The 16969-nt window shown below is 38.9% G+C and overlaps 1 protein-coding gene across 1 annotated transcript in view; it reads right to left on the minus strand.

The window, feature by feature from the left end:
* The window catches only part of IL1RAPL1 (interleukin 1 receptor accessory protein like 1), a gene marked incomplete at both ends in the record, with an annotated part of 677390 nt that overhangs the window by 167036 nt on the left and 493385 nt on the right, over positions 1–16969 (minus strand). The window contains one exon of the mRNA XM_082498507.1: positions 2920–2994. Within this exon, the coding sequence (XP_082354633.1) occupies positions 2920–2994 (75 nt within the window). The remainder of the gene's footprint in view (positions 1–2919; positions 2995–16969) is intronic.

Genomic DNA, 16969 nt, shown 5'->3' on the forward strand with positions numbered 1-16969 from the left:
ACAGCTGGACACCTTTCCCACAACTGACTGCGGATAGCTTGAGCGTGATGGGAGCCTGCAGGTTCATAGGACTGAGGAGTGCAGGTTCTCCAGCTCTGGTTTCTTTCCTTTTGCCTTAGCAAGTCAAACTGCAATTGCTAATTTATGCCACAGCACTCTATCAGTCACCCCTTAGAGAAAAGCCTTCCTTAATGTGCAGTCACCTTTTGGTCTGATGCTGTTTTATGAAAGCCATGCAGCACAATAATATAGCAGGTATTTGGTCCCATGAAATTAATTTTAATATACCTCAGCACTAAATGTCAGATGTCTCCGTCACTCAGCAGTGCTGGAGCCAAATGAACGAGATACGCCTGGAGTCCTCCCACCTTGATTTAGACATTGCATGGAGGTAACCTGTTTAAGAACTGAACTCAAGTAGCTCCTTCAGCAGAAAACACACTGGGGGTTACTGAGGGTTCTTTCCAGAGTGTGCCCAGCACCTCTCCCCAGAGGCCTGCCAGCCGGGGGACATTTTGAGGTGAACCATCACTACTGACACTTCAGCACACCACGTGCACCGGCAGAAGCACACACATCCCTGTAAATTATGTACGCACCCTCCAGGGGATGCTTTGACACTTGCAGCCTGCTTCATTTCCAGCTCAAGGAGGAGGACTTTGAGGTGAGAAGCACAGAAATGTGGGGGAAGAGAGAGGATTGCCCCAGCTCCCCACCGCACTGACTGGGGACCTGCTAATGAAACCCCAGACTACCTCAAGCTCCTAGTTCCTTGCTCTCCCTTTTCTGTGCCACCCATTCCACTTATCCCACTTTCACCAACATGTTTATTTTCCAAATAAGGACCAACACACCATCTCAAACACATTCTGGAGGACTAGCATGTTTTTTGGCAGTCTGCAACATGTGGTCACCCCAAGCCTCAGTTGGGTAGGAGGCTGCTGGTTTAGGTGACTGTCTAAGGTTTGGCTAAGTGAATCTCAACATTGTTCTGACATTAGACTATTTTACATTTTTTGCAGGATTTGAACTGGCCCCCTGAAGTGAATGATAGTTTTTCTCAGTGAAAGTGAAACATAGACCTTTCAAATGTTATCCAGCAGAACTAAGACATTAAGTCAAAGAGTGGAACGACAAAATTTTCGTGTCACTTTTTTGCACTTGCTCCAGTTCTCACAGGCTTTTTCACAGGCTTTTAAGCAACAAATTAATATATTCTTGTAGCTTCTTGGTATAATGCTAAGTATTATAGCTTCACATTCCTTTACGGTCAGACTTTCCCATCTGTATCTGAAAGTGACATTTTCAAATTAACTCTTTCATCTTCATCAACAGCTATTCAGTTTTCTAAAAAGTATCTTTTCCAAACCCAGCACTTCTCAAATTATTTAATCTGTTTCTTAGAACTACGAGAATTAAAAGATATGCTCGATCTAAAAGTCATAGATAAAAAGACTCTAGCTAGCCATTAATAATTACACTCTTATTGAAATAGTCTCTTCAATTTAGTATATGCAGCAAGACAACATCAAAGCCCAAAAAGGTTCTGCGTTTTGGGGTTTTTTTCATCCAAAATACCTTAGTAAGCAACATTAGTTAGGAAAAAATATGTGGAGTCACTTTGCTTTTGGTTCCCTAGGCTTGTGTTCAATTGAAAAGGTAAAATCATCTAGGATTGCCATATAGGAAAAGTTTTCTGAGTTGGTGTATCAGAAACAATACTTCAAAAGAACAACAGAAATTAGCTCTAGAAAGAAATACGTTACATCTTCCGTTTTCTTTATAATAGTATCAGAAAACATATATATCAGCACCCTAGAGTATAACCTCAATAGCATGAATCATTTTAGGTAATATTTTATGAATATTAAAACAATAACTGTATTATTCTCTGGCCACTATTAACCATAGGCTGGCAAGCACCATAAAATGTTCTGCCAATGACTGTCAATTAATTTGCAAGCCTTCTGCTTTTTCTGGTGTTGTGCTGCAGAATGTACTGAGTTTTGCTTGTTTTATTTCTTTTTTTCTTTCTTTCTTCCTTCCTATGGGATTTAGACAACCACAAGATTTATTTCCATTTGTTTCTGTAGCTAACATGCTAGAAGATATATCAATAGGTTACTGTTCTGACACCAAAGCCTAATTCTAGTGTAACCTACTGAGGACTGTTTGTTTCTTACAAGTTGCCCCCATGTCAATCCACAAAGGAGATGGATTGTTATATCCTGCGAAGTGTAGTAACTCATGCTTTTAGCTTTGGAGCCTTAATTACCTGTACAGCAGTAAGAGACCAAAGTGACAAAACATAGCCACCATCAACTAGGCTAGAAAAAGTGAAACAAAATGGTTTCTTCATGCATCAGTATCTCTCCATTTATCTTTCCATATACATTTGTACATTCAGAATAATCAGATGCTATTATGTTAATGTCTCCCTGTTTGCTGGATAGTTTTAGACCAGCACAACATTTATAATTACAGAATATCTTTACAATTCCGTAAGCAATCTCCAAATAAAATAAATATTTCAAGCAGAATTTAAACCACAAAATCCCCCCGAATCCCATATCAATATATATATATATATTTGTGTGTGTATATATATATATAAATATACAGAAAAGGGGAAGTTTAGAAAAAAAGCTCAGGTACGCTCATAACTATAAATTTTCAGCAAAGGTAAAAAACAGTATAAGCAATATTCAAGAGCTTAGTATTCAGTATTAATTGCTATGATTTTTTTGTGAACAACAATCTTCTAGATAGTATAGGATACATTTCTGCATGGAAACAAAGTATGTTTAATGCCTTTTCAAAGAAATTATTAATGCCAACATACCATCACATTACCATCATGTATTAAGACATCAAATACCTTCATACAATTTGAATAGAAATCATGTGTTTGCTACTTACCTAACTGGGTCTCCTGAATTGTTAGCTTACTCTCCAAGGGGTGTAAAAGCTTTGGTGGTTTATCTGTTAGTGGTGCTAGAAAAGAAAGAAATTCACATATATACTTTTCTGATTATTATTGGGTAGAATAAGACTTGATTTTTTACCTATTGTTTCAGGAATGCTTCAGTTTTTCTTTTGTTTAAATAATGTTCATGCCTTCAGTAGTTGTAAATGTATTTGCTTAGAGAGTAAATGTAGCACCAAAATTGAGAATCTTTCACATGCTAAGGTTTTGAACACACTTGTGTTAAAGAAACTCATCGCTTCAGATCCCCACAAAAAACATGTACTGACATATTACAATTTTGTGTTTTCATAAATATTATCCAGCATTTCATAGTTTGTTATAACATTTAATTACCTTTATATCAAGTAGAGTGATTAGTAGAGAAATAATATAAAGTTACTGTAAAAAAATCTGAATATTTGATGAAAATTTTATTTAAAAAGATATTACCGCCATTGAAACTTTTGAAAGTGGAGTACTAGAAAATGGCTCAGTTTTCAAAATCCAAGGGATGGATACAGTGAAATAATGTCAAGAATCCCAATAAGACGACTTCCCTCCTCCCTTTTGATCTACACTGAAATAATATTAGTAGACTTATGCAAATTGGGGAATAGGAAGAGTTCTGTAGTGGTCAAAAACCTTCTGAAGGTTGTTGAAGCACGTTCAAGCCGTGCAGCTAAATAGTGCAGCTATTCTACTACATCCATCATCTGAATACTTAACTCATAGAAGTGACATTGATTATTACTACTTTTGTTGTTGTTAGCAAGTGTACTCTTTACTGATCTCTGACAGATGAGTGCATGCTATATGAAAAAAAGGACATTCTTTTTTTTTTTTTTTCTTTAAAATTGATGCTAAATGTTCATGGGAAAGCTCCAACTTTTGTAGTAACCTGGAACATTTTGATATTTTTCTTTTCAACATTAATTCATACTTCAGTCTTTAACACAGATTATGGGCTGTCAGACATTTAAAGTACATTTGACATTTTGATATAACTCTATAATATTTGTTCCCTCCAACTTGTCAAAATCACTGTTCCCTTTCTTACTGACACACACACATCCACATGTGTATGGGTTTAATCTACTAAACACACTCATCTCCTGTCAGTTGAATTGCAGAAGTTTAGCTGCATTCTCTTTACTATGTTTCCTCTGCTCTTTGATTAAATTATCAATGCCCTTTAAAATCTACAGTATTAATTTCAACTTTGTAGCAGTTACAGAATGGATCCATTATCAACTCATGTTTCTGCTCTACAGAGGTTTTCCTATATCTGACCAGAGCATAAACCCACCCAATTGGTGTCTGGGATGTTGAACCACCAGATCTAGAACTGAATCAACATATCTCTTCAAGGACGGGAAGAGAACTGGATTTGGTCCACAGACCCTCTTTCAGTTCATTCTTCCAAGAACAGCTTCTACTCTCTAGAGGAAATCATTCTGCACTATACCCTTTGGAGAGAGCCACAGCTGTGAAAGATTTTTCGGCAACATCTCTGGGCTGTTGTTACATTTCTTTCCACCGATTTGAATGCTTTTTTGCTCTCTTTGTCTCTTTTTTTTTTTTTTTTTTAATTTTTCTTTTTCTTGGGGGCTAAAGTGGGTGGAAGGGAAAAGGATTCAAAATACATTTTTTCTTAAGCTGCAAAATTAGTCATTCCTATTTCTTAACTTCTCTGTAAAGGCTCATAATTTATCAGCACATTGCCATTTTTTAAACACCATCCACTATGAATTTATATTTAGTTTTGCAGTTCTGTCATTCTCAACTCAATTACCATTCATCAGATAATGTCTTCTGAGTCACTGTTGTTCTAAATCTGTTTTGAAACTCTTTGAGCAAACAAAGTTCTCTCATTGTATGTAAAGATATAGTAACTGGTGGAGTCATTCCAAATGCAACAAAAAAGTAGATTAGAAAACAGTATTTTCCTCAGTTTAAGCAAAGATCGACATTACTTTTGTGGTCCTGTACTTCAAGACTCTAAGAGGTTTCCTACTTTTAAATGAATAGGCACGGGAAGTTAATATATGCAGATAAATCATCCTTCAACAACAGTATAAATTTATTATAAAAGTTGTGCCCAGTTTAATTTTCTCATAACTTGTGAGATTCAACAGATAACTTAACAGATAAAACATTACTGAAAATAATAAATTACACAGGTAACTAATGCATCAGAATCACAGGAGCACCTAGGCTGGAAAAACACTCTGGAGGCCCAGTGCTCCAACCTCCTGTTCAAAGCAGGTCCAATAGAGCAGGTTGTCAGGACCTGGTCCAGTCATGTTTTTAACATCCCTGTGGATGGAGATTTCACCACTTCAGGTGTTCCAGCCCCCAACCACTTTGTGGCCCTGCAGTAGACTCAATCCAGTATGCTCGTGTCTTTTTGTACACCAGGGAGCCCCAAATTTGACACAGCATTCCAGATGTGCCCTCACAGATCCTAAAGAGCTGTGAAGGATCGCCCTCCCGGACCTGCGAGTCATATTCTTGCCAAGAGCTGTGCAGTTGGCCTTTTCCAACTCATGCTCAACTTACTGTGCACCTGGGCTGCCAGGACCTTTCCTGCAAAGCTTTTTTCCACTCAGTCAGCCCCCGTTTCTGCACTGCTGCACGGGGTTATTCCACTCCTAGAGCAAGTTGTTGCATTTGCCTTTGTTGGACTCCACAACTTTCTCCAACTTGCCAAGGTCCCCTAAACAGCAGCCCTGCCCTCCACTTTGTCACCCATTCCTCCCATTTTGCTGAGAGTGCACTCCGTCCCATCATCCAGGAGTGCATAAAAACTCTGATCAGCATTAAAACTACACCAGAGGTTAACTGTGTTGTATACTTATTTTTAAGTGACAGTTACCAATATTTGTGGTCAGGAAGAATTAATGCTTAAAAAGACAGTGCAAGTCTAATCTCTCTCAACTGGGGCAAGTATCAGTATTTCCGTGTTGCATTCCCTATTGATGCCTACCAACCTAACACTGTTGGGAGTATGTCTATACTGCAAGCAATCATATCTCCCAGGGCCAACTCCTTCACCTATCTGGAAAAGCAAAAGCATCCCTGGGTATTCTGCATTCCAGAGTTTTAAGCTGTAGAGAAATACTGTGAATGGGAGCAATATAGTCAAGGAAAATAATTTTTAAAACTCAATACACTTAAAATGTCATATTTTCAAAGGTGACTTGAAATGTGCCCTCAGTCAACCAACACCTGTAGTGTCTGTTATTTTATCTATTTGTTAGCCTGCAAATGTATGCATGTTTTCCTGGCAATTAATCCATGTGGACTGAGACATAGGTGCGAAATTCTCCAGCTCCCTTTCAAGTTTACACTCTCCACAGACAGCAACATTAATGGACAGCCCAGAGTTTCTGTGATCCTCGTCTAGTTTAGAAACTCTGAATTAGACCCATGCATCTCCTACCAGCTGTTTGATATCCTTCAAACCATGGGGTGCGACTTCTTGCCTGGGTCAACCAATGCAACAAGCTATTCAAAATTAATACAATTTTCCGATGGATATATTGAGGAACAGTTATCTACTAAATTGAACAGCAAAACCAGAATATAATCCTTTCTTCCTAAACTTCTACTAAATAGCAAGAATCAAACAAAAATTACAAAAGTCACAACTACAGCTGGTCTTCTAAACAAGTTAAATACCTTTTATTCTTTTTTATGAATAGATGTAGGAAGGCAATAATTTTCATGTCCTACAAAAATATCCACAATTTAAAAGCACTTCCTGCTCTGTACTGTATGCAAAGAACCAGAATTCTTTAGCATGTGTTTAAAAAAATAAAGAGACGGTCCCACCAGGTAGCAGTTATCAACATAGTTGTCATAAAGGAGGAACAGTGTGTTCAGAATCCTATTCTTGCATGAGGGAATTCTTAGGTCTTTTGGCAAGAACCTTAGTTCCTGGATATTATTACCTACTGATGCACGGGTGCATTTCTCCCTCCCCCTCTTTCCCCTCCCCTTTTTCTTTCTCTTTTTCTCTTTCCCTATCGCTGTCCTGTTTTGTTTTTTTTTTCCTTTCCCACTTAAGAGTCAAGAACCATATCTGAGACAAAGCTAACCAAAACTGGTATAATCCTTTCAAAAAAATGGGGTTTGACAAGTCAGATTCTTTCAAAGGAAAGCTGCTGGATCATAAATCAGGTTTACAGCCGGTCTTATATTTGATTTCTGAACCATCACTGATGAATGGTTTGAAAACAAATATGTGTCAAACTTGTTTTTTATTTGAAATGAACTAAAGTAAAAAAAATTAATAAATCATAAGGGAAGTAACCAATTCTGAAGCTGTATTAACATTTAGTATTTAACTTCAGAGATACCATTCAGCTGCAGATACATTGATCTTGCTCAAAGAGAAAGTGACTAAATCCACATTCCATGTCTATCAGATTGGATGTACATTTAAAACACATTGAACAATTTGTCTTGCAGTGATGAAACTGAGAGCCACCGCAATCAGTCACCCAGCTGGAAACTAGCCAGAAGATAATACTTTTACATCAGCCACCTACTTCCATACTCTTCTTTCTAAGCTGCCGCTTTGACTTCAGATGTTTATGGTCACGATCCATGCATTTGCTCTATGCAAAATTCTGTTATTTGAGGAGACCAGCCGCCTGTTAGAATTTAACACGGCTAATGAAGAAAAGCTTAATGCAAACTGTACATCAAAATATCACTAATCTGGGCGTCAAAAAATGGAACTGCCTCAAAACCCACAAGCCTTATAATAGAAAAATAATAATTCCAAAGTTCTGTGTTTATGGCTGTTTTACAAAGTGCTTTCAGATTCTTCTTTACAAATGATAATGACTACGAATAGTCTTAGTTTCTTAGAGGCTGACAGGGCTGTGTGGAATGTCTGCAGCTCATAAAGGCAGTTAGTGGCTGGGCACTTCCTGCAAGGGCACAAATTCACAGGAGTGGCTCCCTTACCTGACCAGTCCGCGTTATCTATATATTAGAGTATTTCTTGTTCAACTTTCCTATTGATGTAAAACTGCAATGGTATTAAACCTCTTATGTTTTTGAACTTAGACCATTTTTAGAAAAAAAATAACTGCCATCTCCCTGGAAGGTATTGCAGCTATAGCACAGGATTAAATAGGGGAAAGAGTTCGTTACTAAGCTAAGGCAAAACATTCCTACACTTTGGAAAGAAAGCAGAGAGGTGGAGTCCTTTTTCCTGAAGTCCTTACTGTTTCTTTGAATTCACCCCACAGTTTGGAAAGATCCCCCATCTCTCAGCTTGCCTCTAGAAACTAAGGGAATTCCTCATTACAATTTAATTTCCCACTGATTTTCTGAGCCTGCGTTTCTTTTTGTCCTTTCTTATTATGCTATTTTTTGGCGCAGGCAAATGACCCTGGGGCACAAGGCACCTCTGTCGGGGGGGGGGGATGTTAGGATACAAAGCTGAATCTTCAGGCACTTCTCAGCATAGTGCCTGGCACTGCTGCCTGCTCCTCCTGCTCTCAGAGTTGGGCAGTGCCTGGCTATGAAGTGCATGTGGTGTGCTTACCCCTCTAACTACCGCATCTCAACAGTCAACCAAGCATCGTCAAGCATGATAATCTCATACCAATGGCAGTGGAGAGGATTTGAAATGAGATTAAAACAATACCTTTTCTCTTTTTTAGTATGTTAAAATATCCACTTCACGAGAGGGCCCTTGAAATAAAGCACTGTCATCGGAAAGCCATCATTTATGAAAAGCTGCTGTAGATGGCAATATTTAGCAATCACAGGTAAATATAAGAATAAGAAGAAAAACTATAGCATTGCAGCTGATGACTGCAGTACCTTGGAAAACACTGGTATATGCTTTTGGGTTTGATTTTTGTTTTCTCCCCAATAGTGATGTCTGTAAAAGAAATAATGCAGTAGCAGTAGTCTAGAGTAGGTTGCTATAAAATTAGTTATGTGCGGCCTGAACCTGCAGTCTTGAAACATTAATATACACAGTCACTGTCCAGCTGAATATTAATATTGAGATCTCTGAGGCTCCTCAGAGCAATTGTGAGCAGAACAAAACTTAAGTAATGCAATGCAAAGATGTTGGGTTTTCTCTCTATTTCTCCTAACATAGGTATAGCCTTACATATTCAGATATACCACTAGAGAAATCATTGCCTTTTAAAAAATAAATCTATGGCAAGGTCTTTCACAAAAAGGAAATTCTTTATACCTGTTTGAGACTTCTAACAACCTTAAATCTCATTTCTCAGTTACAATCAAATTAGTTTTCATCCACAAGGGCATCATTTAAAACCACGTATGCCATGAATTGCACAGCAGCCCGGTAAGAATATTCTGCCTCACTGTGTGAACAAGACTGGTTATACTCTGAACGAAGCAGTTCAAACTGAGGGCAGACACATATAAGGATGCTGAAGATACGTGTGTGAAGCCATGGGCATATGACCATAAATGAGCTGCTTACTGTGACTTAGTTATCACCATGACTGATTGAAGATCAGCTTTTATCTTCTGAAATGTTCCCATAAATCTTGCATGGAGAGACAAAAATTCTGCCTCTTCTTTCAGTTTATGTCTTTCTCATTGTCCTCTCCTTACTACATATTAAAAATACCTCCAGCCCTACTGCTCTGGGCATACAAATAAAACCAGCCTTTATTTCTCATACCTAACCCTTTCTTCTGATGTTTTTCCCAAACTGAAGTTATAACCCTCAATTTTTTTACATAAGAAAATTTTCATAAAAGAACTATGTAATGCAGTAAGTAGAATATTAGCACTTCCTACAAGAAAGTGCAGAAGCGGATAAAATGTTAACTAATAAAGAGGCCATTATTATGCAAAAAGTTTCAGTGATACATATTGGCAAAAGGAGAGGCGTTGCTAAAACAAATTCTTAGAAGACAGGAATAATATTTCCGAGAAGCCTTTTAAAATGTTTTCAGCTTGTGAGTCCCCTGTGATTAACAACAGGTTGTGTACTGGAGGAGAAGAGCAACCGCAGCCAGATGTTGGGGTTTTCATTACCTGCTCATCTCTGATTGAATCTGATGTGACATTTGTGCTACACCTATGACTTCAGAGAAGATGCATATATCACTCTTTTTCTTCTGTTATTTTTCTTGAACACACAGTGACAGTTCACAGTGGTCTCCATGGAAAAAGTACAAATAAGCAAAATGCTGCCATCACAGATGCTAATGTAGTCTGGAAATATTAAAAAAACCAAAGAGTATATGTAGTTAAAACTACTGAGTGAAATATCAGTCTAACATCCTGACACTAGCAGTCTCTTTGTGCGGCAGATTTAGAATTTGTATTTTGATCTTACAAGAAGGAAGGGAAGCAAAAACGGAAGGCTTGGATCCTAAAAGCCTTTTATTATAGGGACAGAATCCCCCCTCCCCCACAAAAAAGAAGAGACCCAAAATACAAAAAGACGATTAAAAATATTAAAAGATCAAAAATATCCTAAATATTTTTTTCTCTTTTGCATAAAGTTCCTCTGCATGACGCCTTTGATTCTGTACAAAACTAATCCCTAAAGCAAGATAATGGAAATGAGATTTTCTAGGTAGGTCTATGAAAAGGATGTCATGCTAAAGCCTGGTCTGCATGCTTGCTCTGTTAAATTTGCCCCTCCACTTCCATCTAAAAGACATCAGATCATCCTAAAAAAACTCAGAAATGGTGAACAAGATGGCTGCTGCTATTTTGCTATGACCAAGCATGTGATATATTACCTGTGCCTTTAATTAAACGCTGTTGTTACCAACAGAACGAAACCACACATCCAGGGGCACTTCCACCAGGAGATTCTCTGATGTTTCAACTTAATGGTGACGCTCACCAGCTTTTCATTCAGCAGGAATTTTGTCTGTTTTCCCATTTTTATATTACTGGCTCATATGAGTCCTCGAGGCCAAAACAGCCATGACGACTCCTGCCAGAGTGCCACAAGTGGATGCTTTGCGTTACCATTTTTATACTGCTTGAGGAGGGCGCACACACCTGTTGCTTGTCACATGTAACTGGGCACTCTTATAAAACACGTCAACGGGGTCTGACACTTCGTGCAGCCGCAAACTCTTCCTTTCGCTCTTGTAGTGACACCACCTAGCAGATAAAATAAGCTGAGGACAGAGAAGACCACTACAATTGGCATGCTTTAGTAGTCATGTGTTGTGCTTCTGGTTTGAGTTCAGCTTATTCTACAATTTCATCCACACGAAGCTTTCCCTAAAACATCCTTGTCTTTACCACTGTGTGAGAACAGGATTAAGCAAATCCAGTTCACCTCAGTTAAACCGTATATGCTGCTGCAGTTTCTGCTATTGCTCTATTCCAAGACAAATGAAAAGTTTTGGGAAGTCGTTTCCTAGCACTTTTTAAGTCTGATAGCCCATACTAATGATTTTTTGAGGGATGTACATGGACCGTGACCCCTACTGTAACTACTTGTAGCCATATTTATTTGCAGTTAGATCCATTCATAAGAGGCTGGGGGTTTTTGCTCCTATATCTATCTACGTGTTAGGTTATGCCTTTGTTTAGAAGAGTCTTTGGTGAAGTAGAATGTTGTATAAATCTTGTATAAGGCTTGTGAAACAAACAGAAACATATGCAGTATTCTTAACTGGGATACCTGAACAGATTACATATTCATGAAGCAAAACAAAGAGTTATATAAATCATGAGGCTTAGGCAAACAAGTAAGAAAAGCCAGACTCACACATTTCACAGCAAGCAAGCATTCTGCAACACGCACTATTAAAATTTCTCTGCATATCATTATAGATTCCTTTTCACACATTTCACCTCACTCTATTCTCTTTCCTTTTTTCTCTAGGTTAAAATATAGAAAATATAGGGAGGGAAGTATCATAGGGGTTTATGCTCTGTGACTAGACCAAACACACATTTTCTTAACAATTACTCTAGCATTCTTACTGGATGAATCTCATTTATATTGTGTGATTAATTAGGGATACCTACATTTTCTTCTTCAGCTTCCCTTTCATGCTTGCCAGTTGAATTTCAGTATGTCTTTACTTCAATCTTTCCACAATCATTACAATTTTTCCCTGAAATGTATCATTATTTTCCATTATTAACCTATTATTTTGTATACCTTGTCTCAGATTTAGATTTCAAACCCAACTAACTGGAGTGTATTTTCCCTTATTTAAGGGTATTTATTGTAGGACATTGATTTTAGGAGCTGAATAGTAATATGTGTGAATCTCTTCCTGCATTGCTTTCATTATTCTCTCCTTTTTTTGAGAGTTAGGGCAGATAGTTCTTGGAAATACTGTAGCTCATGACCTTTGAACACAAATTCTAGATATTCTATGCTTTTTTTTCATAATTAAATCTTTCTGCCGATAATGCTGACATTTCAGAATAAGATTTCTCAGCCTCTGAGGAGGCCTTGTAAAGGGAATAGCACCCTATGCACCCTGACCACTTCAACCCTTCCATAGAGCTGACATTTAAAGGCCTTGCAATTAAAGTTTTTGCATATTGCATAGAGTTTCCTATTTCAGAATTTGTAGTCAACCTTTTAATTCTGTTGTGCTGTTTCAAAATCATCCGATAGAAAAGGTGACCTGCTCTCTTTCTTGCTGGTCTGCGTCTGTCATTGACATGTACACCTCTTTCTCTGAGTTATTTGAGTGATTTAGTCTCATGAATCTGTCTTTGCTCTGCTAGAAATTTGTACATAGTATAATTTCTTGTGGCCCAAAAATTAAGTGAGAAAAATACATAATTTCTACTTTTGTGAACACCGTGAGGGATTTTTTTTGCTTTTCATACTTCTCTTTGAGTGCGTATTAATTTTTCTGTCCTCTCAGGCAGCTATTTTTGATCTGTTCCATTCAAATGGTCTTTTTGCTTTCAAGTTGGGATATTTTGGACTGTAAGAAAGCAAATGTCACTCCCATCTTCAAGAAAGGCAAGACGGAGAATCTTGGGAACATATGCTGGCCAGCCTCACCTTGACCCCTAGGAAGGTGACAGAACAAATATTCCTGAAAACCATTTCCAAACACATGAAGGACAAGATGATAATTGGGAGTAATCAGCACGGATTTACAAAGGGGAAATTGTGTTTAACCAACCTGATAGACTTCAGCCATGAGATAACTGGCTCAGTGGACCAGAGGAGAGCAGTCAATGCTGTTTATCTTGACACTGCCGCACATAACTGTGCGGCACTGACAAACCGATGAAGGATGGACTAAGTACGCAGACAGTAAGATGGGTTAAAAACTAGCTGAACTGCTGGGCTGAGAGGGTTGCAATCAGCAGCTCAAAGTCCGACTGCAGGCCTGCCACCAGTCAGTGTATCCCAGGGGTCAGTGCTGAGGCCAACACTATTTAACTTTTTCACTAGTGACCTGGACGAAGGAACGCAAAACTGGGGAGTGGTTAATGAACCAGATGGGTGTGCTGCCACTCAGAAGGCCCTTGAAAGGCTGGAGAAATGGTCTGACAGGAGCCTTATGAAGTTCAACAAGGGGAAATGCCAAGTCCTGTCCCTGGAGAGGAATAACCCCAGGCCTCAGTACAGGCTGGGACCCAACCAGCAGAAATCAGATTGGCAGAGAAGGACCTTGAGATAGTAGAACAAGTTAGACATGAGCCAGCAATGTGCTTTTGCAGCAAGGAAGACCAACAGCACCCTGGGCTGCATAAGTGGAGCATGGCCAGCAGGTTGAGGGACATGGCCCTTCCCCTTTACTCAGCTATGATGAGAAACATCTGGAGTGCTGGGTCCAGTGCTGGACTCTCCAATACAAGAGAGATGTAGACATACTGGGATAAGGACAGTGAAGGGCCACCATGATGATTAAGGGATGGGAGCATTTCACACAAGGAGAGGCTGAGAGAGCTGGGACTGCTCAGCTTGGAGAAGAAACGAAAGTAAAGACAACAGCGACACTCATCTCAGTGGTACCCAGTGACTGGACCGGAAGCAATGGGTGCAAACTGAAACACAGGAAATCCCACTTAAACATATGAAAAAACTTCTTGTTTCTTGGTGACACACAGATACAGGTTGCTCTGAGACATTGTATATTCTCCGTCCTTGGAGATATTCAAAACCCAAATGGACACGATTCCCAGCAACCTGCCCTCACTGACCTTGCTCTGAGCAGGGGATTGGATCAAATAATCTCCAGTAGGTCTCCACCTGCTTTTTAATTTTCAGCAATTATCTGCACTTACAATCAGGTTTAGAAAGTCTGGAGAATTCCCACGGTCTCCTGGGTAGTTAGTGTCTATGTAGCAGACAGGATGGGGGTGCAGTTGGGGAACATGCCATGCAAATTGCACTGTACAACTGTGCCACTTATCATACAGATGTTCTGCCTGGTTCTATACTGTGTGTACAGACCCTCCCATTGTAACAGCAGACATCCTAGCACTGAGGACTTCAGGTTTGCATTATCTTTACACAAATCTTGTCTGAAGTCCAAGCTCTGAAGTTTCAGTTTCCACAGCTTTTCTGTTTTGTAACATAGCAGAAAATCAAGGTCTACCACAAGACATCAAAACCAAAAAAAATACATGGGGGGACATGCCTGAGAACAATAATATCTGGCACTTATTGTCCATTTGATGTGCTAAGCTTTAAATAAAGCTCGCTAAACAAACCCAGTATGGCAGATGTTATATTAGCACATATCATACGGTTACTTGGCAACAAACAGAGATTAGACATCACAAACATTTGGTCTGCAGAAATGTTACCAGAGCTGGTGGTTACACAACCATAATTTAATGCTTGGTGCACAAAAAACCCCAAACCCCAGTTGTAAAAAAAACTGTATATGCTTATGTACTATAATGTTGGTAAAGCAAGGCCCCAAACCAGAAATTCTTGTTGAAGATAATAATCTATTACATATTTTTTTTAAAAATAAACATAACACAAAAGCCCCTCCGTTAATTACAAACAAGTTGATATAAAGCACCATTGCTGGCAAACAATGTAGATCACATTGGATTGTTTCTTTTTCAGATGTTGTAATTGAGAAATTATGACAGACTTCTACCTCCTTAGTTGACTTTTTTAAAATAAATCTTCTCTTACTTTCCTTTGGAACCAGAAAACAGTGGTTGGACAAAGTTCATTTTATGAATTAAGGAAATAAATTCTTATTTAAAAATCTGCATGTCAGTTTTCTTTGGCTAGAAACATATATGTTTTCTTTGGCCAGAAATCTACACCATTCTTTCTTTGCAGAATCTCTACCATCATAAATTCTCAATAAGTCTCTTGATTCCCATTACTCAGTTCTCTTCATAATCAGATATCTTAGGCCAGAGGAAATGGAAACAGAAATCTTTCCCTTAGTTTTCCCCAAACCTGTTATTTCTTCTGTACATCAGGACTTTGTAATGAAATGTCCAGATTGTTTAAACAGGAATTTTCTAATTCTGAAATTTTCAGTAGAAATGTCTACTTTTCTTGACAGAAATATCTAAAAAAATCCCATGACACATTATTTTGGGGTTTCTGGAGTTAAAATAGAAGTAGAAGTGTTCATTTTGGATACAACATTTAGAGTAAGGTCTCCTTAATATTGCTCTTTGTCTGCTTAGGCTTCCGCTTCTTGGTTCTTGTGGTACAAGCCCTTCATATTTCACAGTATTTTGGTTTGAATCAAGGCCAAAGTTAAAAGAACAGAAACACTATAAAGTCAAATTTCAACCGAGGGACTAACTATCTATGTTAGATTTTCCTAATCTATCTTGGAGTTGTTCTACGAGGCAGTATTCGGGGTCGTACAGAGCTGTATAAGCCCCATTAGAAAGAACATATTACGACACCATTGCGTCTGGACCAAAATACTCTATTTCAGAAGTTCAGTAATCTGTGCTGGTGAGCACGGGAAGAGTGCCCTGCTAACAAATCTGTGCTGCTTCTAGCGTGTGAGCTAACTGAGTGCAAGTGCACAATACTTCACTGTAACATATCATTAGTGATTTACTCCCGTGAGACCCCACCTGGAGTACTGCATCCAGCTCTGGAGTCCCCAACACAAGAAGGACATGGACCTGTTGGAGCGTGTCCAGAGGAGAGCCACGAGGATGATCCAAGGGCTGGAGCACCTCTCCGATGAGGAGAGGCTGAAAGAGTTGGGGCTGTTCAGCCTGGAGAAGAGAAGGCTCTGGGGAGATATTATTGCAGCCTTCCAGTACATAAAGGGGGCCTACAAAAAAGCTGGGGAAGGACTTTTTACTAGGGCATGTAGTGACAAGACGAGGGGGAATGGCTTTAAACTAGAGGAGGGCAGGTTCAGATTGAACATTAGGAAGAAGTTTTTCCCTTTGAGGGTGGTAAAGCACTGGAACAGGTTGCCCAGAGAGGCTGTTGAGGCCCCGTCCCTGGAGGTGTTCAAGGCCAGGCTGCGTGTGGCCTTGGGCAACCTGGTCTAGTGGGAGGTGTCCCTGTCTATGGCAGGGGGGTTGGACTCGATGATCTTCAAGGTCCTTTCCAACCTAAACCATTCTATGATTCTATGATTCTATGATTTAGGAGCCTTAATTTGGTTTTCAAAAATGGTAATAGTAATTAGGAGCCTAAGTGTCATGCGAGTTCTCAGAAACTCATGATTTGATACGGATCCCATTTGTATCATTCCTATGCTTTGGTAAATCCCACTTGGTACCATAATCCTTGTGTAAATTTAGGAAGCAGGAATCTAAATCCCTGGAAAGCAAGTGACTTACTTGCCTGAAAAGCATTATTTGACTGAAAACCCGGCAAATTAGACTCTTTCCCAATGGATAAGAAATCTGTAATGCAGAGTCTGTGTAAAATGTATCAGCATAACTCATATTACTCTTTGCTTCTGGTTTATGTGGCTGACTTTCTTTGCGTGTTCAAAGAAGTGCATAAGCTGCCATGCTGGAGAAACGAGAAAAATAGTTGTCACTGCAGCCACAAGATAATAAAACCAAACGTAT

The sequence above is a fragment of the Vanellus vanellus genome (genome assembly GCF_965231255.1).
Source record: "Vanellus vanellus genome assembly, chromosome: 1".
NCBI lineage: Eukaryota > Metazoa > Chordata > Aves > Charadriiformes > Charadriidae > Vanellus > Vanellus vanellus.